Consider the following 25,377-nt stretch of genomic DNA (forward strand, 5'->3'; position numbering starts at 1 on the left):
GGAACCAAATGATTTGGGACCATGATGACTTAGATCTATATTTAGTATGAACTACAGTGAAAAAAAGGGCTTAAGAAAAAATGGTTAGTAAACTATGCAAAATGGATTAAATTAATATGTTATTTTTAGACTGAATAAAGGAGAGAAAAAGGAAGATGATGAAATTTTAGACAAAATAAAGGGAGCATTTCAGAAGTCAGTAAAGGAATCCTTCAATTTGAAGGTAATTAAGAATAAGTTGAAAAAGGTTAGTCCATTTAGCGTCTGCTTACTCCTTTGGTATCTAAACATCTTCCCCATGTTGATATTCTAAAAGTTAAATAAACCTAAATATTAACTAACTTACCAAAGTTATGTTTCATATCTAGATGAAGCTTATTTTTGGTCACAACACAGTTTTATGGAAATGCCTTCCCAATACGGCATCTAAGCATCTTCATTAATACCTGACCATTTAAAATGGCTACTATGTACACACAGAGGGAGAATTAGACAATTCTTACATCATAAAATTAGGTGGTCAGAAAATTCACTTTAGTCTGCTAATCGTTATCAAAACTGAGCATGTAATAATGTCTTGGCAGCCTAAGATGTTATCTATCAACATCTACAACCGGTCTAATCTAATGAAAACAAAAAATACACACAATTATTTTCTGAACTGCCACACAGAATTAAAACTGCAGTTCAAATCAACAAACCAAACCAAACCAAACCAAACCAAACCAAACCAATCCAAACTAAACCAAACCAAACCAAACCAAACAAGAAAAAAACGAACAGCCCCCATACTTCATTAGAGATACCAAGTTAAATACTGGAGCCCAATTTTCATTCAACAACCTCAGCACACAAAATACTGCGTTTACATGTGAACTCTGGAATTATTCAGGTTGGGTTTCACACTCCCAAACACTCAACAACAAAAAGTCCAAAGACATTCTTGCCATATTCCTGATTATTTACTATTTGTACTAAACTGGCAAAACTGATTTATATTTGCCAATTCTAGATTTCAGATTGTGCTTTTACTTGATTGATAGACTAAAAGTAATTTTACTAAAGGCCCACCTAGTAACAGTGTTATTCTAAAGGATCAAGTTTTAAAACATACAGGGGAGATTGGCATCAATCTTTGATAAATTGTCCCCTATAAAACTGTGGAAGGCCACAAATATTTTCCCTTACCCGTTCCCTTGAGTACTGGAGCAACCTGGAGAATGGCTCAGGGAAGTGCTGCCAGCACATGGACTTTTCTTAGTGGATAGATCAAGTACACCGTCTGTAGAGATACAAAGAAACACCTGAGGATATTAAAAACTGGGAGCAAATATGAACTGAATAGGCTAAAAATGTCAAAGCAGTAGGCTTAGTCAACTAAACAGATAAAACTAGCCATATACTTTGAGTTACAAAACCAATTTATTAATAGAATCAGGATATTTTTCCTCCTGAAGTGACATAAATTTAGTATAAAGTTTGTTATATCTCATATATTCAAGGGTTAAATATTTCATTAATAGGGCAAAAGAAAAGGTAAAGCATTAACACTAAAGATGTTAAGATATAGTGAGATATTAGAAATAGCAGTTTACACAGTATGAGGTTCTGCAATGGAACTATGAGATGTCATTTTCTAAATTTACCTTGATCAAAGTATGTGAGTTTAATGCCACAATGTCATATGAATTATAAAACCAAATTTCTCAAGAGCTAAGTCTACCTGAAACACCAGGAGTATATAAAAGTTAGATTTGGAAAAATTTAAATACAAAAGTCATTTTAAAAACAAGTTTATCTGGTTAAAGTAAACATATATAACTGTACAAAATAATATGTAATATGAACCAGTTGTTAACTGCTTATCATTTGCATGTATCCTAATCACTCTTCGGACCCATCTGCAAAACTTGTGTATTTGGAGTCAATCTTTTGGGAAAAATCAGCAGAGATTCAAAATTTACTTGCTGATATTTATAAAGGCAAGGTTTTTCGATGAATAAGCTATTATAAGTTGATGGGCAAAGTTTAAGGAAAGAAAGAAGAATGAAACAGTCTTGATACTGATGGGAGCCTCGGGGGATGACCATTTTTTTCTTTTACTGATGCTAGACCAAATCACAAATTCATGTTATTAGAACATAAAATTAGAAGACTTTATTCTCCCCCAAAGGCTTTTTTCCCCTCATAGACATGTCTAGAAAAGAAAAGTCATAGTCTGAATAACTTCTAAAGCTGCCATTCTGTCCAAAATTAACAGAGAAGAAAGATAATACTCAATGCCTCTGATTTTCAGTTGGCCAGCAGAGATGCCTGCTATCTAGTTATGTTAAAAGTCACCCCAATATAGAACCCACTTGGGACTTGTATCTGAGGACACTGTAACTCCCTATTTCAGGCAGTTAGAAATAAATATGCAACTGAGTTTATAAACCAAAAAAAAGCCCACAACTCATACACAGTAAGTGTTGTCCTTTAGAGTCACTAATATTTCTAAAAATGTAATCTTATAGAACCAAGTATCCCATTAGCCATCTAACCCAATTAGATACCTAACAAGCAAATGCACTGCTTAAAATATTTCCAACCAAAGACAGTACTATTTTCATAGTCTGTCTAATCATATTATAGGCAACATATTTTAAATCTACCACTGAAAATATTGTGATTTAAGTTGAAAACACATTAAAATTCATTAGGAAATACACTTTTAAAAATTTTGTTTCATTTAAGGTTTATATACTATAATCCTATCATCTAGTTCAAATTTCTCTTGGTAAGAGCATGCCGTGAACACAACATACCTCTCAAGCATAAACACTAGCCTTAAGAAGTTAGACCAATTTGTATTTTTGTATGTTAATCTCCATTATTAATACTTTAGATACAACCTCTATGCTGTCATTCTATTGTAAACCTGAAGCTTGTAATGCAATATTTAGAGCAAACAGATTTTTAATGAAAGTTACCAATCTGTGGTAAAGAAAACAATCCTCAATAAAATAGAAAAGAACAACTTTACAAACACCGTAACCAAAGGTACAACTAGGAGGTCTAGGAGGCCTGCTAGGAAATCTCTCAGAACTTCAGAGATTTTGATTGCTGCTCACTACACACAAAGAGAAAGAAGGCAAAGGAAAGCTATTCAGAAAAATATCTTTGATAAGCGACTAAAGCCAGTCCATTAAGTGTCATTCCTTCATAAACAACTTAAAATAAGCAAAATAAAGTTCTTTCAAAGAGGTTCTTAGAAGAATTAAACTTATTTACTTTGCAAAATGAACATGTATTTCTCGCCAATAAATCCACACTTTTATGAGATTTCTATGGCAATAAAATCTCAGTAGTACAGATATCACCAATTTACAATTTGTAGTGGTTCAAACAGTGGCAGAGTTGAAATGCTCACTTCATCTTTGTGAAATTAAAGGTAAAATGAGATCACAAAGCAACACGGATATTTAATTTACTTAAGAGAGTAACTTTTCAAAGACTCAAGAAATATCTGCTATGCAAAACTGACACCCTCTTAACCTCTTCACTTAATTAGGATCCTCACCAACAGATTACCTTTTGAAAATACTCTAATTAGTTTATAATACAGTATATGTATGTATGTGTGTATTTATAAAATACTGAATACAGTTAACAACCTGGAGTGTGTCTACTGTCTTCTCAATATTTCTAACCTCATGAGTTTTTTTAAAAAATGCAAATAACACATATTTTTGCCTCATGATCTCATCTGCAGAATATAACTTCTATCTGACAAGATGCATTTATTTCTCAGATAGGTGTTAATCCTAAACATTGATGGAAAGGGTGGAAAGTTAATTTTTCAAAGGGGTTTTAAAAACAGTGGATATGACAATGCTTGGGAAAGTGTGAATTACTTCTACAAATATCAAGTAACAGCTGTAACCACCTAACTTTCTGGGTGGTACATCAATCATGACTACGAACTACTGATGGGTAAAGAAGCCAATTTATACTTCTTCTCTATCACTGCAGAGTCAGGAATAATTTAAAAATCACATTAGTTTATCCTATTATTGCTTCTGGTGCCCTACTTGCCAATACTTTATTTTCTCCCCAAATTAAAAGTATTCTAATTGGACAGAGGAGATCTTGACATCAAACCATACCTTGTTCGCTAGGTTCTGACTGAGACTTTCTGACAGTAAGGTCCAGAGGTGAGTCTTGGTCAGCCATGAGAAGTTTGCTGAGCACAGGGTTCTGAGTAGTTGCAGCCGTGGGAGAGGTGGTGACTGGAGATGCTTTCAGCAGGCTTTGGTTCTTTGTGCTATTGGGCTGGCTGGGGTCCTGAGTAGAGCTATTTTTTGAGGTATATTCAGCAGCAAATTGTTGGATCATTCGCTGCATGATCTCACGGGCCACTAGGGGAATATTGGGGTCGGAGACCCAGGGACTGTCTGTAAACAAAGATTTATTTACTTTTAAAGTGGGACAATGTACTAAAAAGAGACAGCTTTCAAGCAAACAAAATTTCATTTTATTTTTTTTCTTAAAATGCAATATCCTAAAAATAGTATTCCCTCTTAGAGTTATATTTTTAATCTCCAGGCTTATAAAAGTTGCAGATTTTTAAAAATAAAATTTTAATAAAATTATTTCTAAATACCACCCCCACCCCCGATTATGAAGTCAAATAAAGGGATAACCAATAGTATATCTTATGGGCAAGAATCACTTACCTGATACAGAAATCCCAAAACTCTTTTTAAATGAAATAATTACTCCCCTGTTTACCACCTATAGATTACATCTGGTTTCCCCTAGATCTTTACTGAACCATAGCTTCCTATATAATTGAAGAATGGAATGCTCAGTTCATGAGGCTTAATTTACTTTCTGCTAAAAGACTGAAGGCATATCAAGATTATAAAGGAGATAGTATTAAGATTCATGATCACCTAGGGCAATAGTTGTCACACTTTAATATTCATCAGAATCACTTTGAGGGCCTGTAAAAACAGATTGCTGGGTCCTATCTCCAGAGTTACTGATTTAGCAGTTCTAGAGTGAGCTCAGGAACTGGCATTTCTAACAAGTTTCTAGATACTGCTGGTCAGGGGACCACACTTTTAGATCCTCTGTGCTGAGTTTAAATGCCAAATCTCAAAAGCCTAAGACCATGTACTTTTCATAAGTTCTTTACACTCTACCACTGAACACAATGGATAGGGAAGCAATAAAATAAACATCTAAGTTATCAATTTCTAATCAATGTTAATTTTAAAATAAAGACCACATGAATTCATTAACTCATAAAACGTTCAGCACTGGAAGGGTCCTTGAAAGTAAAATAAGATGGAAAATGTTTTGTGTAAATATATTACCATCACATCTCTGTCATTAACACACTATCAGGGAGACTAAACGCTTTTTGAGAAAAGCAGAGATTATGTTTGTTTACCCCTGTATACTCAGCGCCTAATCTTGGTGTAAAGTATACATTCATATTAGTTGAGTAATAAATGGATCAATCAAATCAATCAACAAATAGTTCTTAAAAAAAAACAATAAATGAGATAAATGTGATCTGAAGAGTAAGTGGCCTCTTCAAATCTGTACAGATGGTTAGTGGCAGACCCTTGATTAAAATGTTCCACCCGTGGGCTTCCCTGGTGGCGCAGTGGTTGAGAGTCCACCTGCCGATGCAGGGGACACGGGTTCGTGCCCCGGTCCGGGAAGATCCCATGTGCCGCAGAGCGGCTAGGCCCGTGAGCCATGGCCGTTGAGCCTGCGCGTCTGGAGCCTGTGCTCCGCGACAGGAGAGGCCACAACAGTGAGAGGCCCACATACCGCAAAAAAAAAAAAAAAAAGTTCCACCCGTGACCTTTATACTTCCTTCCCACACTTCCTAGGCTTTAGAAGATGGGTCTCAGAAAACCTGAGTTTCCTTGCTCTTTTAAACATTAACCATAGAAGGTCAATTACTTTACCTATAGTATTTTGGAGCTGTAAGGAACTTTGATTTAGTCAGCAAAACCGACTAATAGCTATTAATATCTAAAATCACCACAAAAAACAAACACATTAAAATCACACAGGACTCCCAAGAACAATTTTTTTTCTGAAGGACAATATTCAGGATCAGAAGATACTCATGAAGTCAGAATATTTATTTAATTCTCTGGAGTTTAATGAGGTTTGCTCTACCAATAATAACATTTCTGTTCTATTAAGAAGTATTTTTAACCTTAAGTTTCCTCTCTATAAATAGAGACTATGAGTATGCTAGATGGTTTAAGGATAAAGGTATTCATTCAACTAGGTAAGGTTCAGAAGTTACTACAATCACTGACAATGGTTCCTTAAATGTTTTAATAAACATTTTTAGCCATACACTGCTTTTTTCAATCTCTCTACCCACTGGGTTTTCTTATCGATATTTCTTTCTATTTAAGATCCATTTTTTTCTTGCACAGCATACAATCCTCTGAATGACTGTATATAATTTAATGTTTTAATGTTATTGTATCTTTGTATCCTCTGAAAAGTTGGATAATATATAATAAAGAAAGCTTCCAAATAGGAAGCAAAATGAAGTAATTTATGAGATGTCTCTGTGTTTAACTAGATTAATAAATATTAAAGAAACTTGTAAAGAGTCAAAGATTTTAGGATAAAGACCATAAATTGCTACCTTTGAGCTTTAATGCCTGCAGCATATTTTGCCTCTTTATTGAATAACTAATATAATAAAGAAAATTCATGTTTACGAATTGATGACATCTCTGCCATCTGAATTTCTACGTCTTTTGAAAGCTTCTAGAACACATTTCATTCTTTCATTTACTTAAAACACAATATCTATAAACCTAGCCATGCTTAGGGGAACATGCACAATTGAGTCAAATAAAAACAACAAATCAGGTCAAAGTTAAAACTACAGAAAAACACGTGAATGCTACATCACAGCCACCTGTTATGTTTTTAAAATGCAAACCTAACTTTTAGGAAAGTGTCAAATTTTCTGAGACAACTGACAAAGCAAGCTGAAAAGAAATGATTATGACAGCTGTAGGAGGTTTATTGTTCTTAAACTGGAATTTATTATAGAGTCCATTACCACAAAAGCCTACTTTTATTTGCATCTAATGTTTCTACCTAGCTATATATTACCTGTTCATACTAATTATTTAAAACATACAATTTGCAATACTTGGAAACAAAGGACTAAATCCAAATACCTGAATTATTTATTAAAAACAAAATATTCTCCTCAGATTAAACTGCCTGTTATATCTCTGGATACTGAACATTTTTGGTATTAATTTGAAGACTACTAATGCCCATCTTTGAGACATTTCCAAGAGGATTAATAAAATATCTAAAAATAACAATATTAATACATAAAGGGGAAACCTGCAACTGCAAAGCAATAGTTCTTTCTCTGAGCATCATATGCCAGTAGACAGACAAATACACAAACTTAACTTTACATACAATTTCAGAGGATTCTCATCTCTCAAGACTGATTCCAAGGTAAGAATTCCTCTCCAAAAGGGTATATGCCCCAAATTAAATTTCTAAATAAGAAAATTTACAAGAATTTTAACCTAAGTTATACCTACATGACAAAGGGATGGGACTAGTAGAGAAGCAGGTTAGAATTCTCTTCATCTATCTGCTTGTGATTAACCTCATTAACTCCCCCTAAGCAAAGAGTGGATGACAAGTGGTTCCTCCATGTAAATTAGGAAGAGGAGTTCCTCTTTTCAGATAATGTATTTTCCTGCAGCATTAGACCCATGACTCAGTAAACATCCTAAAGGAGAGGAGTAGCAGAGAAGCTGGAAAAATATTTTATTTAGTTAATAAACTGAAAGAACTGATCAGTCATTTATACATTAAATGTGAGTTACTTTAATAAAATAATCAAATGTTCATAAAACTAACATTTTGAACATAATTTTGGAATCAGGGTACTTTATGGAAATGGTATTGTGAGCATGGAATCCTTGGTTGGGAGCTTTAGGTGAGAGAGTACTAGAGGATATTAAAAGAGAAGTGAGAAGTACTAAAAGATTTAATTTTACCTGGGGATCTGATGGAAGAAGAAAAAAATTGCCTCTGGAAACAAAAATCTTATGCATTCCTTAATTTCATATGTCACTTCACCTCATACTCCCTTTTGAAAATATTGATCACATTAACCAAAAGCTCAGCTGGTCTCCAAGTGTAACCAATCCATTAGAATCTGCACTTATCAGACTTTTAACTAGTGTACAGGCAAAAATCACCCCTCAAACTTCGGAAAGAAGAAGGGAATTTCCACAGGAATGAGAGATGTAAACTAGAACATGTGAAGAAATATTAAAGAAAGTGGAATCATTGAGTCTGCTGAAGATGAAATAAGGATATTCAGCATTATCAGAAGTTTGTAAAAAACTTTAGAGCCTGTCATAGTAACCTCCATCTTGGAACTAGAGGGATGGCATAACTAAGGAATACAAATTCATTTAGAAACAATTTCTCTAATTTTAATAATTTAAATTTTTTTAGTAAAACAAGGCTGCATCAAGGAGAAAAAAAGTTTGCAAATCTAATTTTCAGATTAAGTTTTATATTTTTTTCTCCAAATGAAATTTCAGTGAGGAATTACTAAAATTTTACAGTTTGCTTTATGATTATCAGTGGCTAAAACAGTGAATTTTTTTTGTTTGTTTTTGGCTGCTCTGTGTGGCTTGCAGGATCTCAGTTCCCCAGTCAGGGAATGAACCTGGGCCACGGCAGTGGAAGCCTGGATTCCTAACCACTAGGCCACCAGGGAACTCCCAACAGTGACTATTTATGTAAGAAAATCTGTCTAACAAAATAAAGAACTACTGAGACCTTATAATTTTCACACTTTCATAACAATTTTAAGAATTTTTTAACTAAATCTTACATGGCACCATCACTGCAGAGCAAGAAGGAGGGAGAGGGGTTGCCTCACCTTATTCCAAATTTAACTTGACCAAAGGAATATAGAGAATTATAAAGTATACTATCAATAAAGAAAAATGTTTTTAAAGGTAATTCTTTTTAAAAATGACATTGAAATTAAGGAGACTAAGATAAGACAAGCAGATGCTAAATGTCATTCTTCACTGGAACCAACCTTTTCTACAAAAGACTGCATTGAGGAACTCTTCTGCTTGTCTCTCGAATCGAATGATTTTTGCTTGCTCTCGTTTAAGCAGAGCTTCTTGCCCAGCTCCCGAAGCTGGTTCATCCAGACCGACTAAGTGTCCCTGCAAAAATATTTGGTGAAATATTTGCACAAAAATCTTTCCCCATTCAATATCAAAAGCACAGATCCAAAATCAAAGACAAATGTTAGTAACAGATAAGACAAATCATTTTAATACAATTAAAATATTTTAAAACTTCCGGATAGTATTTATCTCCACAAAAGTACAAAAGCAAAATGAATAGAAAAATATGCTTTGGGTGTTTTTAATCCATGTTTTTTGATTATGAGTTTTGCTTAAATTTATAGGTTAACTCCAATTGAACTATAATTACTAAAGGGAAAATTTCTTTGAGCATTCAAATACATCGGTTCTTATTACACTACAGCAACAGTTTATAGACAACCCAACTCAGATAAAAAGATATCTTAAACACCAAATCTCATTTGAGAATCATGTTTGCCCTCCTAGTATATTTTCTCTAAACACAAAACAAACATTTTAAAAGGGCCATTAGGAGGGAAAACTCAAAAATAACGTACCTGCATTCCTAATTCTGTCCCTAGAGTACTGTTTTATAAATGGTAACTTTCGAATCTTTAGTGGGTTGTGAAATTAATAGGTCAAAACTAGCACTAGAAGAAAAAAACTGAAAAATAGAGTGCACTGCATTATAAGAGTTAAACAGTTCAGTATCTTAAGGGTAAGAACTTCAGTATTTTATATATATATATAATACTTATATATATATATATATATATATAATACTTATATATATATATATATATATATGTTTGCAATATAAAAATGTGTGTCCTAATCACAAAGTTTCAAAATGCTGCACTAGACGACTCCCAGAATATGCTCTCAGACTGCAGGAGCACTGGACTAGGCTGACAAAGCTTTACACTTACTTCCACCCTTGTAGCTAATAAACAAACAGGAAACTATGATGGTAGAATATAAGAGTATGAAGAAAAAGTACATCTTTTAAGAGTTCAAGTGTATATAATTTTCTTCACTGCAATGTATCAACACATGCATTTACTTATACCATGAAAAACTTAAAAGTGCTCTAAATAAGAAAATGGGACATACCTTGGCACAATGAAAAGGAAGTAAACAAGATACCAAAGGCATGTTACAATCCACAAATGATTTCCTCAAAAATTTTAAATATACCCAATGATATCTGCAATTGGTTTTCTATGATTTCCCCATCACCGGACTGTGTCAACAGTGCAACTAAAATATGTATTTTGCAAAGACACATTCAGCATCAATTATATATTGTAAATAGTTCACTATGAAGAACTCTCGCACACTCAAATTAAAACAACAATCCCTTAACATTTCCATGTAAGACACATTAAGTTTGCCATATAATTAGCTTAAAAATTTTTAAACAAAATATTTTAAATGTTATGAATCATTACAAAAACCTCTATTATAGTTATATTTGCCAACATTCTCTTCTATGGATTAAAGAAATTATTAAGAAAGTAACTTTTAAAAAAGAATCACAAAAATAATCTAATTTTGATACAGATTTAACATTTAAAATGTATCAGGAACAGGTATTAGAGAGTTTGATAAAATCCTCATTTACATTATACTTTAATGCCATTTCATTGTTTATTGATTTTCAAAAATCAGACATTACACGGCACAACTATACTTAAGTCCTTAGCCCTATATTCAGTCAGTGTAGTCAGACTTTGAACAGAGTATCTATACTTAAACTATGTTTAATGTAGCATTCAGGCTACTTTCTAAACCTAAATCAACACAAGGCAACTAACCTAGCATTCAATAAGGCAGTTGCTACATATTCTTTATTGAACCAAACACCAATTTATCAACTTGTACTCTGAAATATACAGCTTACTTTTAGTTGGTTCCTAATAATTACAGTCACATCTATTCATTTTGTTTTTAAACAGTTTTACTGAGATATGATACACACACCATACAATTCACCCATTTAAAGTAAAGTCAATGCTTTTTTAGTATATTCACGTAAGTGTGGAACCATCACCATAATCTAACTTTAGAACATTTTTGTATCCCAAAAGGGAACCCTGCACCCAATAACAGTCACTCCCCATTCTCCCAACCTTGGTCAACCACTGTATTATTTTCTGTCTCTATAAGACTTAACTAATTCCGGAAATTTCACATAAATGGAATTATACAATACTTGGTTTTTTGGTGACTGAGTTCTTTTTCCTAGAACAATACTTGCAAGGTTCATCCAAGCTGTAGCATATATCAGTATTTACTTCCTTTTTACTGCCAAATAACATTCCGTTCTAAGGATATACAATATTTTATCCATTCATCAGTTGATGAACTTTTTTGGGTTGTTCCTACTTTTTGTCTACTGTGATATGAATAGTGCTGCTTTTAATATCTGTGTACAAGTTTTTCTGTGGATATATATTTTCATTTCTCTTGGATATATACTTAGGAGTGGAATTTCTGGATCATATGCTAACTGTGTTACCATTTTGAGGAAGTGTCAAACTATGTTCCAAAGTAGCTGCATCACTTTATATTCCCAACAGCAATGAGGGTTCCAATTTCTCTACATACTCATGAACATGTTATTTTTTTGATTACACCATCCTAATATACAAGAAGTGGTATCTCATGATTTAGATTTGTATTTCCCTAATGACTACTGATGTTAAGTATCTTTTTGTGGGCTATTGGCCAAATATCTCCTTCAGAGAAATGTATACTCATACAGTTTGCCCAGTTTTTTTTTTTTTTTTAGAAGATGTTGGGGGTAGGAGTTTATTAATTAATTTATTTATTTTTGCTGTGTTGCATCTTCATTTCTTTGCGAGGGCTTTCTCTAGTTGTGGCAAGTGGGGGCCACTCTTCATCACGGTGCGCGGGCCTCTCACATCGCGGCCTCTCTTGTTGCGGAGCACAGGCTCCAGACGCACAGGCTCAGTAGTTGTGGCTCATGGGCCTAGTTGCTCCATGGCATGTGGGATCCTTCCAGACCAGGGCTCGAACCCATGTCCCCTGCACTAGCAGGCAGATTCTCAACCACTGCGCCACCAGGGAAGCCCTGCCCAGTTTTTAATTGGGCTATTTATCTTTTTATTGTTGAGCTGTAAGAATTCTTGATATATTCTGGATACAAGTCCATTATCAGACATATAATTTGCAAATATTTTCTCCCGTCCATAAGCTTTCTTAACACTTCATTGATGCTACTGTTTAGAAGTACAAAAAAGGTTTTAATTTTAATGAATTCCAATTTGTCTATTTTTTGTTATTTGTGCTTTTGGTATTGTATCTAAAAAACTAGTGATTAACCCATGGTCGTGAAGATTTACTCCTATGTTTTCTTCTAAAAATTTTATCGTTTTAGGACTTACTTTTGGATCTATAATCCATTTCAACTAAATTTTTCTGTACGGTATAAGAAGGGGTCCAACTTCCTTTGTGAAAAATCACTGGCCATAAATTTTACTTCTGGATCTCAATTCTATACCATTGATCTCAATACATCTGTCCTTATGCCAGTAACACACTATGTTGATCATTATAGTTTTGTAGTAAGTTTTGAAATTGGGAAGTGTGAGTCCTGCCAATGTATTCTTTTATAAGATTGTTTTGGCTATTCAGGGTCTCCTGAATTTTCATATGAATTTTAGGATCAACTTGTCAATTTCTGCAAAGAAACTGGCTAGTGTCTTGACAGGGAATGCACAGATCATCTGGGAGAAAATGCCCTCTTCATAACATTGAAACTTCCAATCCATGAACACGGGATGTCTTTCCATTAACTTAGATCTTCTTTAATTTCTTTCAACAGTGTTTTGTCATTTACAGTATATGAGTCTTCCACTTTTTGTTACATTTATTCCTAATATTTTATTTTTTAAAGCTATTGTAAATGGAATTTTCTTAATTTCTTGTTTAGATTATTCACTGCTAATGTCTAGAAATACAACTGTTTTTTTAAAGTCCTGTATTCTGCTACTCTACCGAACTTGCTTATTAATCTAATAGTGTCTTGTAGATTCCTTAGGATTTTCTATATACAGTATCATGTCATCTGCAAATACAGATATTTTTACTATTTCTTTTACAATCTGGATAACTTCGGTTTCTTTTTATTGCTTAACTTCCAAAGATAGAACCTCTTGTAAAACGCTCAACAGAGAAATGATGAGAGTAGACGTCCTTGTCCTGTTCCTGATTTTAGGGAGAAACTGTTCAGTCTTTTATTATTAAGTACGATGTTAGCTGTGTATTTTCATAGGTCAGGTAGAGGAAGTTCCCTGCTATTCTAGTTTGTTGGGCGTTTTCATGATGAAAAGGTGCTGGATTTGGCCAAGTGCTTTTTGGGGAGGCATATATTGAGATGATCATGTGATTCCTGCCACTTATTCTATTAATACATTGTATTACATTAATTGATTTTGGGGTGTTGAACCAACCTTGCATTCCTGAGATAAATCTCACTTAATAATGGTGTATAATAGCTTTTATATGTTGCTGGATTTGGTTTGCTAATATTGTGTTAAGGATTTTTGGTGGTGATACTGGTGTGTAGTTTTATGGACTAGTGATATTGGTCTGTAGTTCTGTTTTTTTGTGTCTTTGCCCGGTTTTGATTTTCAAATAATACTGGTTTCACAGAATGAGGAAATCTTCCTTCTTTATCTTAGACAAGTTTGTGAAGAATTGGTATTAATTCTTTTAAAAATATCTGGTAGAAATCACCAGTGAAGACATCTAGCCATAGGCTTTTCTTTTTTGAAAGTTTAAAAATGGCTAATTCAATCTCTACTTGTTCTAGGTCATATTAATTTCCTAGGGCTACTATATTATCACAAACTATACTCTCTCAAAGCTCTGAAGTCTAGAAGTCTAGGCTCCTTCTGAAGGCTCTAGGAAAGAGTCCTTCCTTGCCTCTTCCTAGCTTCTGCTGGTTGCCAGCAGTCCTTGGTGTTTCCTGGCTTGTGACAGCATAACTCCAATTTTTTCCTCCATCTTTACATGCCCTTCTTCTCTGTGTGTGTGTCTGTGTTTCCAACTCTCTCACTTTATAAGGATACCAGTTATTGGATTTAGGGCCCACCTGAATCCAGTATAACTCCATCTTGACTTCATTACATCTGCAAAGACCCCATTTCCAAGTAAGGCCATGTTCACAGATACCAGGGGTTAGAACTTCAACATTATCTTTTTGGGGGGACACAATTCAACCTGCAACATATGTCTGATCAGATTTTCTATTTCTCCTCAAGTCAGTTTTGGTAGTTTGTGTCTTTCTAGGCATTTACACTGATTTCATCTAAATTATCTAATATTTTGGCATACATATTATCAACAGTATTCCCCTTATAATCCTTTCTATTGTTGTAAGGTTAGTAGTGGTCTCTCCTATACTGCTTGTAATTTAGTAATTTGAATCTTTTCTCTTTTTATCTTGCTCAGCACTAAAGATTTATCAATGTTATTGATCTTTTCATAGAACCAACTTTTGGTTTGATGATATTCTTTATTTTACTACTTCATTTATTTCTGCTCTACTTATGTCTTTATTTCTGTTTATTTATGATTTAGTTTGCTCTTCTTTTTCTAGACCCAAGGTGTACAGTTAGGGTATTGATTTGAGATCTTTTTCATTTAATGTAGGCATTTGTAGCTATAAATTACCATTAAGCACTGTTAGCTATATCTCATAAGTTTTGGTATGTTTTGGTTTTGTTTTTATCCATCTCAAGCTATTTTCTAATTTCCTTTGTGATTTCTTCTTTGATCTATTGGTTATTTAGAAATGCTTTGTTTGATTTCCACATATCTGTGAATTCCTCACATTTCCTCTGTAATTGATTTCTAATTTCATTCCACTGTGATTGGAAAACATACTTTGTATAATTGCAATTCTTTAAAACTTATTTATGTCCCAGCATATGGTCTCTCCTGGAAAGTGTTTCATGTGCACTTGAGAAGAATGAATATTTTGCTCTTGTTGGGTGGAGCGTTCTATAGATGTCTGTTAAGTTTAGCTGATTCATAGTGTTGTTCAAGTCTTCCATCTTTGTTGATCTTCTGCCCAGATGCTCTATCCATTACTGAAAGTGGGCTATTGATGTGTCCAACTATTATTGTTGAATTGTCTATTTCCCCCTTCAATTCTGTAGCATTTTGCTTCATGCATTTTGGGGCTCTGTTGTTAGAAGACAATACATTTATAGTTATAGACTGACCCTTTTCTCATTAGAAAATGTCCCTCTTTATCTCTAGTTCTCCAGCAGTGTGCAGCCTCTGATTGCACTTCTCAGAGGATGCTATCTTGAGCATGCACAGTCTCTCTGTCCACCAGGAATAACTATGAATTTAGCTCTTTGGCAGTTTTTTTTCTTGGGTCTCTCCTTCATAAGCTTCTGGTTGATCTGCCTATAGCGGTGTCACAAACTCAGCTGTCAGTCTCTACTAACTGTTCTACTGTTTTTGCCACACCCTGGGGCATAAATTGCATTCAGTCTGATCCAATAAAAGTGGAGCCTCATTGCAGGGGCAGGGTGTTGCCAGCATTTGAGGCTTGCTCCAACCCCAGGAGGGCACTTCCTCTTTTTTCCTGGTTCTCTCTTTTAAACTTCTAACTTGTCCACTATTTCACTTGTTTCTATTAGTATCATGGAGCTACCAGCCTCCTTTTAACTGTTCACCACAAAGATCTTCATAATTTTCAACATCTTTTCACAAGCTCTGCTCCAAATAAAGTCAGTCTCCTTGGGAGAGCTACAGAGTTATCTGTTTTTAAGGCCTGCCTCTCCCTTAGGAAGAACCTTTGTGCCACTCTGCACAGGAACTGGGGGCTGCGACAGTGACCCAATTCTCTCAGAGTGACATTTGTGCTCTATGAGTGGGGGTGCCAGATGACTTGCCCCTCCTGGATGGAACCTCTGTGTTATGAATGAGGCCTGGCCCAGCAACTGGGGCCTACTATTCTCAGCCTGCTGTGCCTAGAGTAGACTTCCACTCACAGTAAAGGCTGAGTCAGGGAAGGGGGCCCTACAGGCCTTTTGACCTCGCCTGCCTGCATGAAGGCTTCTGCAACAAGAATCTAGAATGTATAAAAGAGGCCCACAGTCTGCTCCTCCTGTTCAGAGTGGAACGTCCCTCAAACTGAGCTCAGGGAAGTAGGTGGGAGTGGGTCATGGCTCAAATGTCACTGACTCTTGTTCTTACTGAGATTTACTAGACTTTTTTTTTTTTGAACAAATGATTCTCCATTTACTGTATGCCCTTAAGATATTCCCCGAGTTTAAATAATTATTTTAAAATAATTTCACCAGTTAAATAGTTGTTTTGATTAAAATAATCCTAACCAAATAATAACCAAAGATGAAAAATATACCACAGAATCATATACTCTTTTCAAGTGCATCTGGCCACCAAGTTAAAAATTTATAGCAATGGTACATAAACAAAATGCAGCTCATCCTCCCTCACTGTACTTAAGTACACCAAAAATAATCAACAAGAACAAAAAAGTTCCTATGACACAGAGCTAAAAAAGCTAATACAGTAGTCAGGAGATAGGAAGTTAAAACAATTCATGTCATTTCCCCTCCCTCATACATGAATTCTAAAAGGAATCATTATGTATGGTGTGGCAAAAAACAACAAAATGATGTGACATACTCTTCTGTAAATAAAAAACCACTGTTCTTTGCATTTATTATCCCTATTTATTAAACAAGTTCTTGGCCCAGAACTAAATAGGAATAAAGCTTGAGATCGATCAGAACTGGAATTTATATCACCTACGAGTTGCTTCCTTCACGATTCAGGAATTGGTCTACCTAGACTAGTTGGTTCATAGCCAGAGGTCACTCTGTCATATCAGAATCTACTGTGGGCTTCTTAAAAGCATACATGCCTAGAACATACTCCCAGAGCTTTTGATTCTGTAGCTCTCGGGTAGGGAGTAGTCATTATGTTTTTTAAATGCTCTCTCCTTAATAAGGAACTGAAAAAAGCATCATCGGTATCATACTTTAAAAATTATTACATATTTATAAAAAGTCTTTGTATTTGGGAAGGCAAACCCCACTTGTTATTTATATTTTCTAAAATGTCCTGGTTATTCTAGCTTTATTCTTTCAGACTGCATTTAAAATCACTCAGTCAATTCTGTTCCCACCACCACCAGCTCTCCAAAGAAGACGTGTTTTGATCTGAATAGGATTATATTTAGAAAGTAATTCAGGAAGAAGTAACATATTCAGTCTTCTCTTTTAGGAACTGCTTTACATTTATCTTAAAATTTAATGAATCTCAAAATTCTGTTGTTTATTCATATAGTTCCCACATATTTATTATTTTACATTTTTACTGTCATGAAAAGAATGTTTATTTTCTAACTGCTAGCGCTGGCAAAATGAAGAATGTGTGCATATGTGCGTGTAAAACTTAAAACTTAATTCTGTACATGGCTTTCAGGGGAAAGTGTAGGCCATCTGTCTCCAGTTGCTATGTTCTCTGGTAGCCTCACCAGTTTATGTCAATTTTCCAACATCCTTTTAAGGGAGCTGTGAGAGTGGTAGGGAGAGGTAGAGGAAAAGGGAGCTGCAGCAAGCCGTCAACACTTTGTGGTCTAATGACTCATCACCCAAAGCAGAAAAAAAGATATACTGAATGGGCTGAGATCTTCTTCAACCAGAAAAGACCTCCAATTCTTTTTTTTTTTTTTTCGGTGTGCGGGCCTCTCACTGTTGTGGCCTCTCCCGTTGTGGAGCACAGGCTCTGGACACACAGGCTCAGTGGCCATGGCTCACGGGCCCAGCCGCTCCGCGGCATGTGGGATCTTCCCAGACCGGGGCACAAACCCGTGTCCCCTGCATCAGCAGGCGGACTCTCAACCACTGCGCCACCAGGGAAGCCCAACCTCCAATTCTTTATTAAGCTTTTGGTTATATCAAACTACATAATCCATATAATATATTCTTTTATCTTTTACTACTTTTTTGGGAATGGCAAAGAAACAAACATCCAAAAGATGTTTCCAAATAAGTTTACAACTTTTCTCAACAACTTAAAGTACTATCTCTCTGTACTACTAGAAATGCTGAAGAAAATTCTTCAGGCTGAAGGGAAATGACACTACAAAGCTAAGAGAAATTAGAGATGATGTGAATAAAGAGGAGATAAACCATGATCATAAACTGGAAGGCTCAATATTGTTAATGTGACAATTCTCTCCAAACTGATCTATAGATTCAGTGCAATCCTAATCAAAATTCTAAAGGGCTTTTTAAAAAAAAGAATAAGCTAATTTTAAAATTTATATAAAAGGTCAAGGATCTAGATTAGCAAAGCAAGTTTGAAAAAGAAAGCAAAGTTAGGGGATTCATACTACTTGATTTCAAGATATAAAGATATAGCAATCAAGACACTGTGGTATTGATGTAAGGATAGACATACAGTTTAATGGCACAGGACAGAGTTCAGAAATACACCTACATATCAAATACACCTGTATATGATCAACTGACTTAAAGATGCCAAAGTAATTCAATTCGGAGGGGGAGAGGAGCTCTTTTCAACAAATGGTGCTAGAACTGGATTATCTTACAGAATATAATAAGCCTCAACACTTAACTCACACACCATATACAAAAATTAACTAGAAATGGATCATAAATCAAAATGTAAGAGTTAACATTACTAAACTTCTAGAAGAAAATATGAAATTTTCCTGTGTTTGATATTGGATTAGGCAAAGATTTCTTCAACAGGACAAAAAAACATGAATTTTAAGAGAAAAAACTGACAAGGGGTTTTAGATAGAATATGTTTTTTTTAAAACAGCTAAAGATTTATACAGTGTTTTACATGGGTATGTATAGAGAAAGATGCTCAACATCACTAGTCATCAGGGAAATGAAAATATCACAATGAGATACTACTACAGACCAACCAGAATGGCTGAAGTTTAAAAGACCAACAATATCAAATGTTGTCAAAATGTGGAATGTTGGAACTCCCAATACATTGCTGATAGAAATGCAAAAGGTTTCAGTCACTTTGGTGAAACGTATGATAGTATTTCATAGGGTTAAATATGCAATTACAATACTACCTAGCAATTCCAATTCTAGGTATTTATCCCAGAGAAATGAAAATACATGCCCAAAGACTATGTGAATAAGCCTAATAGTCAACATCTGGAAACAATTCAAAGTCTATTAAAAAAATGAATGGATAAACAAATAGTGGCATATCCATGCTACAGAGACCTACTCAGCAACAAAAAGGAACAAAACATCATATACAAAATCAGGAATGAATATTTAAAAATTATGCTAAGTGAAAGAAGTCAAAAACAAAAGACTACATATCTATAATTCCTATTATAGAAAATTCTAGGAAAAAAAAACTACAGTGATTGCCTGGGTCTGTAGGTCCAATAAATGGATTGACTACAAAGGGGCATGAGAAAACGTTTCAAGGTGAGGAAACTGTCCTGTACCTTGACTGTGCTTGCAGTTATCAACTGTATACAATTACCCAAATCCATTAATCTGTACTCTAAAATGGATTTATTTTATTGTGTATAAATATTGCCTCAATAAAAATCATTAAAAATAGGTTTAGGGTATTAAAGATGCTAGATACTGAATGTATCACTGAATTGTGACTCCTGAACTAACCACCTGAAATCAAAGAAATGATTTTTACTTACATTTTCAGAGTCACAAAGAAATGTGACACATTTTCAAAAACTCATGTGAATATCTTTCTCCTCAAGCAAGCATACTTTTAGGTTAAAAAACAGTATCTTTTACTTGCCATCCACTTCTTTGCATAGTATTCTGAATAGATATGTCAGTGGCCATGAATTGCTGGCATTTTGATATTTTTTTGCTTTATCCTTAGATATAAATGAAGATAAGGAGGCTGATTATTGCCCAACATCTGGTCTTTGTTAATGAAGCTGTATGTAGGTTGGACAAAAAAGTAGGTGTATACGTTAACAGTTCCTCACCAAAGGAACCAGATTCCCCCTACGAAAGTGGAATCCAGTACTGGAACACAGAAAAGACCCAAAATGAACCCAAAATATCCTGTACCAGAAAGTAAGACAGGGTTCAAAAAATGATGGGGACATTTCAAAAATGACATAGGTTAACTTGAAGGGGTTCCCACTAATCAGATCTCGGACACTAGATGATAACCTATTGAATAGAATAAGAATCTTGACTCCAAACAAACAGAGGGAAAGAGAAAGCTCTTCCTCACAGTGTAAAGCCAACTAAACAATGTGAAAGAAATAACGGAGTTAGAAAGGTCACTATTTTCAAATAATTGGAAAAATAACTTATTCCAGCAAGAAACTACCATCAATACTAAAACTGAAATGATGAAAGTTTGATGAGGAAAAAAATACATTGCCTCAACTTATCTGTGTACAAATTACTTATTAATCACAAGGGGAAAAATAGTAACATTTCAGTGGACAAACCCAGTGGACATCAACCTTGCCAAGGTTAACATCACCTACTAAACTGACAAGAATACATCACTTAATATTCCTGCTAAAAGATCATGACCTGAATTTAATCATGAAGAAACAATCTGAAAACCTAAACTGAGAGACATTCTACAAAATGAATGACGTGCACTCTTCAAATATGTAAATGTCACTAAGAAATAAAAGGCTGAGGAACCATTCTAGCTCAAAGGAGCCTAAAGAGTAGTGAAAATCAAATTCAATGAGTGATCTTAAATAGGATTTTTGGATTAAAGGAGTGGGTAAAAAACTATTAAAGTCATTGGGACAACTGGTAAAATTTAAACGAGATTCATAGATTAGATAGATATATATCAAAGTAACTTTCCTGATTTTTGGTAACTGTACTGTGTAGTTAAGTAAGTGGATATCCTTATTCTTAGGAAACAGAAATAAACATGAAACTATTTAGGAGTAAAGAGGTATGAGGGGTATGATGTCCATCACTTATTCTCATGTGGTTCAGGAAAATGTGTGTGTTACATGTAGTATCTATGACAGAGAAAGAATGAGAATGAGTTAATAAGGCAAATGTGGCAAAATGTTAAATGGTGACTGGCACATGAAAATGTCCGTGCTATTCTTTTAACTTTTTTATAAATGTGAAATTATTTGAAAGTTATAAGTTTAAAAAAGTAGGGTGGACAAATGCTGAATCTTACTTTTCTTCTACAAGCCAAATCTCCCTTGTTCCTCTCCCACCCTCTTCTCTATAATCCTACCTGTTCTGCCATTAAATTATATTTCCTTGTGTTGTTGCTCTGATACACAGTTAGAGGAAGAATAACAAAGAGAATAGTAAGTAGGATATGAAAGTTAATAACCTTCAGCATTCCCTTAATCTCAACAACCTGATGAAGATATTCAAGACAGAATAAAACATTTTCTGTCAAGGGCCAGATAGTAAATATTTTAGGCTTTGCAGGCCACATACAGTAACATCTCTTTTTTCCCCCTCCAAAACCACCTCTTCAAGCTTGCAGGCATTACAAAAACAGACTGTGGGCTGGATTTGGAAACAGGTCACAGCTTTCTGACCCCTGATAGAATTATTAATTTTCTCTAAGAACTATACAAAAGTAGCTCTCTCTACTGATCCCTGAAAATAGCAAGGACATTACTGAATAAATGAAGCAACAAAATTATATCAGCATGGTAGTTAGTTCTCAGGGCAATAAACAGTTAATAAAGTTAAACTTTAAACAAAAAATAAAGATTAACATTTCTTAAAGTTTCTTTTGTAACTCTAGTTTATCACCTTTGAGTTTGGGTTGGGGGGGATAAGAATGGGGAAGGTCACTTACATAGCTGCAGATTTTCTTTTTAAGAGATAACACGTCAGGAAAGGAAATAAAAGAAAAAATAAGTTTCACTTGGGAAAGGTAAGATGGCCTATATTTAAGAAGTGTGATACAAAACTGAAGGGGTGACATTTTAGAGCTGTTCCTGTCTGAATTCAAGACCATTCCCATGCTGTACTGGGATTCTCCAAATTTAAATGGTATTTTTTAAAAATTCACACCATATAGTATAGAAAATCTGTGAATTAGAAGCATATGTATGCATGCAGGTTTTGTAATAATTATGTTAGAAAGGCCTATGTGAGTAGAACATGGGCCTATAGCTATAGTCATGTCCGCTACCCATGGCTTACTGACATTTCAAGCAATGAGCTAAAAAGAGCTGACAAGATGCAACTCATTGATTTAAATACCACTCTCCTATGTCTTATTATTTTAAATGCCAGCAAGTCTTAGGGAAAATGGTTTCACCATGTTAAATGCTTATACTCTTTAAGGTCAGTTACCTAAAAAGAAACCTTCTTACTTCGTGTAAGTTATTACTTTTTACATTAACCAAGTATGAATTGTTGTGCTTAATACAATGTTTACTGTATGTCAATGTTACCTTCAATTTTGTTAAGCAGACCAACAGGTTAAAGAATAGGAAAACAACAAAGTCTGAAGCCTGAATATATATCAAGAGTTAAATAAAGTATTAAAAATGTACAACAAACTTACCACGAATGACTCTTACCAGTATATCTAACTGTTATTACTGTGCTTGGAAATTAAGCCTAAAGTGCAAGTACCAAATGATTATTATTACCATTATACTTAATTTACCAGTATCTATAAGCAGCACTTGCTATTATAGTTTTCCTTCCATTACACATGTATAGTTTTTAAAACATTAAAAGACAAATGCAAGCCGCCCCAGTCAATAACAAGTGTTTCTTATATCCTTCCACTAGTTGGAAATTAAAAGTTTATACTATTCCAATTATCATCCACAACCCAATTTCAATCAGAAGACTTCCTGAATTTCTAATCTGCTCTCAGTAATGACTGTGGGTTTCCTTAGGTGCCCAAGATCACTATAAACACAAGGATATCCAACTTCACATTGGAGGTAACAGTATTACAAAGCCTAGCTGAGGGTAATCCTGACTTTTTCTAAACTCCTATAGCACTTTATATATGCTACTCTCACAGAACTACTTTTATATAACCTGTATTGTATTTATTTATATATAAATATTTCTTACCTCCTCCACTAGACTACAGGTTTCTTGAAAATAGCATCTGTGGCTAAAACTTTTAATTATTCATAGTACCTTTATTTCAACCACAGTGGCTGGTGCCTTTTGACAAAATAAGTGTGAAGTATACAGCTGTTCATTTTAAATTCAGAAATAAGGAATTGAAGAAATCTTTTAAAAGAAAAAATAAATCTAAGAAATAAAAGGGCAAAGATTTAATATTGTTAAGATGTCAATACTGCCCCAAATCATTTACACATTTAATGTATCCCCCATCAAAATCCCAATGGTGTTTTTTGCAGAAATACAAAAATCCATTCTAATATTCATATGGAATCTCAAGGGACTCCAAATAGCCAAACAACTTTGAAAAAGAGAAAGAAGTTGGAGGTACCACACTTTCTAATTTTAAAACTTATTACAGAGCTACAGTAATCAAAACAATATGGTACTTTGGTTGTTTCCGTATCTTGGCAATTGTAAATACTGTTGCAATGAACATGGGGTGCATATATCTTTTCCAATTAGTTTTTGTAATCTTTGGATAAATACCCAAAGTGGGACAGCTGGATCATATGGTAGTTCTGTTCTTAATTTTTTTGAGGAATCTCCACACTGTTTTCCATAGTGGCTGTACCAATTTACATTCCCACCAACTGTGTATAAGGGTTCCCTTTTCTCCACATCAATGAATGGATAAAGAAGATGTGGTATATATATATAATGGAATATTATTCAGCCATAAAAAGATGAAATCTTGCCATTTGTGACAACATGGATAAGACTTGAGGGTATTAAGCTAAGTAAAATAAGTCAGATGGAGAAAGAAAAATACCATGTGATTTTACTCATGTGTGGAATATAACAAACAAAACCAAAAGAACAAAATAATGAACAAACCAAACCAAACACATAGCTACTAAGAACGGTGCGGGGGGGATAAAGGGTATCAACTGTATGGTGATTTTTGGTGGTGAGCATGCTGTACTGTGTATATATAAGTAGAAATATAATGTGCACACATAAAACATATAATGTTATAAACCAGTTATGTCAATTAAAGATAAATTTTAAAAAACCAATATGGTACTGACATAAAGACAGACACATAGAATAATGGAATAGAATAGAGAGTCCAGAAATAAACCCTCACATATATGGCCAAATGATTTTTGACAAGGGTGCCAAGACCATTCAATGGGGGAAAAGACCAATGGTGTTGGGAAAACTGGATAACCATATGTAAAAAGCATAAAGTTGGATCCTTACCTTATAACACATACAAAAATAAACTCAAAATGGATAAAGACCTAAAACTATAAAACACTTTGAAGAAAACATAGTGGGAAAAGCTTTATAACATTGGATTTGGCAATGATTTTCTGGATATAACACCAAAAAAACAGGCAGCAAAAGTAAAAATAGATGAACTGGTTTACATCAAAATTTTAAAAACTTCTGTTTATCAAATGACATAATCAAGAGTGAAAAGGCAACCTACAAACTGGGAGAAAATATTTGCAAATCATATATTTGATAGGGGCTGAATATTCACAAACTCCTACAACTCAACAACAACAGAACTTGATTTAAAAATGCGGAAGGGGCTTCCCTGGTGGCGCAGTGGTTGAGAGTCCACCTGCCGATGCAGGGGACACGGGTTTGTGCCCCGTTCCGGGAAGATCCCACATGCCGCGGAGCGGCTGGGCTCGTGAGCCATGGCCACTGAGCCTGCGTGTCCAGAGCCTGTGCTCTGCAATGGGAGAGGCCACAACAGTGAGAGGCCCGAGTACTGCAAAAAAAAAAAAAAAAAAAAAAAAAAAAAAATGGGGAAGGTACTTGACAGACATTTCTCCAAAGATGATAAACAAACAACCAACAAACACATGAAAAGATGCTCAACATCACAAATTATTAGGGAATGCAAATTAAAACCATAATCAGATACCATCTTCCATCCATTAAAATGGCTATGTAAAAATAAAAAATAAACAAAAAATGACAAATGTTGGCAAGGATGTGGATAAACTGAAATCCTTATGCACTGTTGGTGGGAATGTAAAATGGTGCAACTGATG

General features: G+C 34.5%; 1 protein-coding gene across 9 annotated transcripts in view; it reads right to left on the bottom strand.

The window, feature by feature from the left end:
• Positions 1-25,377, bottom strand: part of LCOR (ligand dependent nuclear receptor corepressor) — a 133,815-nt gene that overhangs the window by 39,830 nt on the left and 68,608 nt on the right. For 8 of the 9 annotated variants that reach the window (XM_060101506.1, XM_060101517.1, XM_060101535.1 and 5 more), the window contains 3 exons: positions 9,131-9,263; positions 4,146-4,433; positions 1,189-1,282 (listed from right to left, as the gene is read on the bottom strand). In XM_060101506.1, coding sequence (XP_059957489.1) covers positions 1,189-1,282; positions 4,146-4,433; positions 9,131-9,263 — 515 coding nt within the window. The remainder of the gene's footprint in view (positions 1-1,188; positions 1,283-4,145; positions 4,434-9,130; positions 9,264-25,377) is intronic. The other variant, XM_060101543.1, reaches the window with a different exon arrangement.

Source organism: Mesoplodon densirostris, chromosome 1 (assembly GCF_025265405.1).
Source record: "Mesoplodon densirostris isolate mMesDen1 chromosome 1, mMesDen1 primary haplotype, whole genome shotgun sequence".
Lineage (NCBI taxonomy): Eukaryota > Metazoa > Chordata > Mammalia > Artiodactyla > Ziphiidae > Mesoplodon > Mesoplodon densirostris.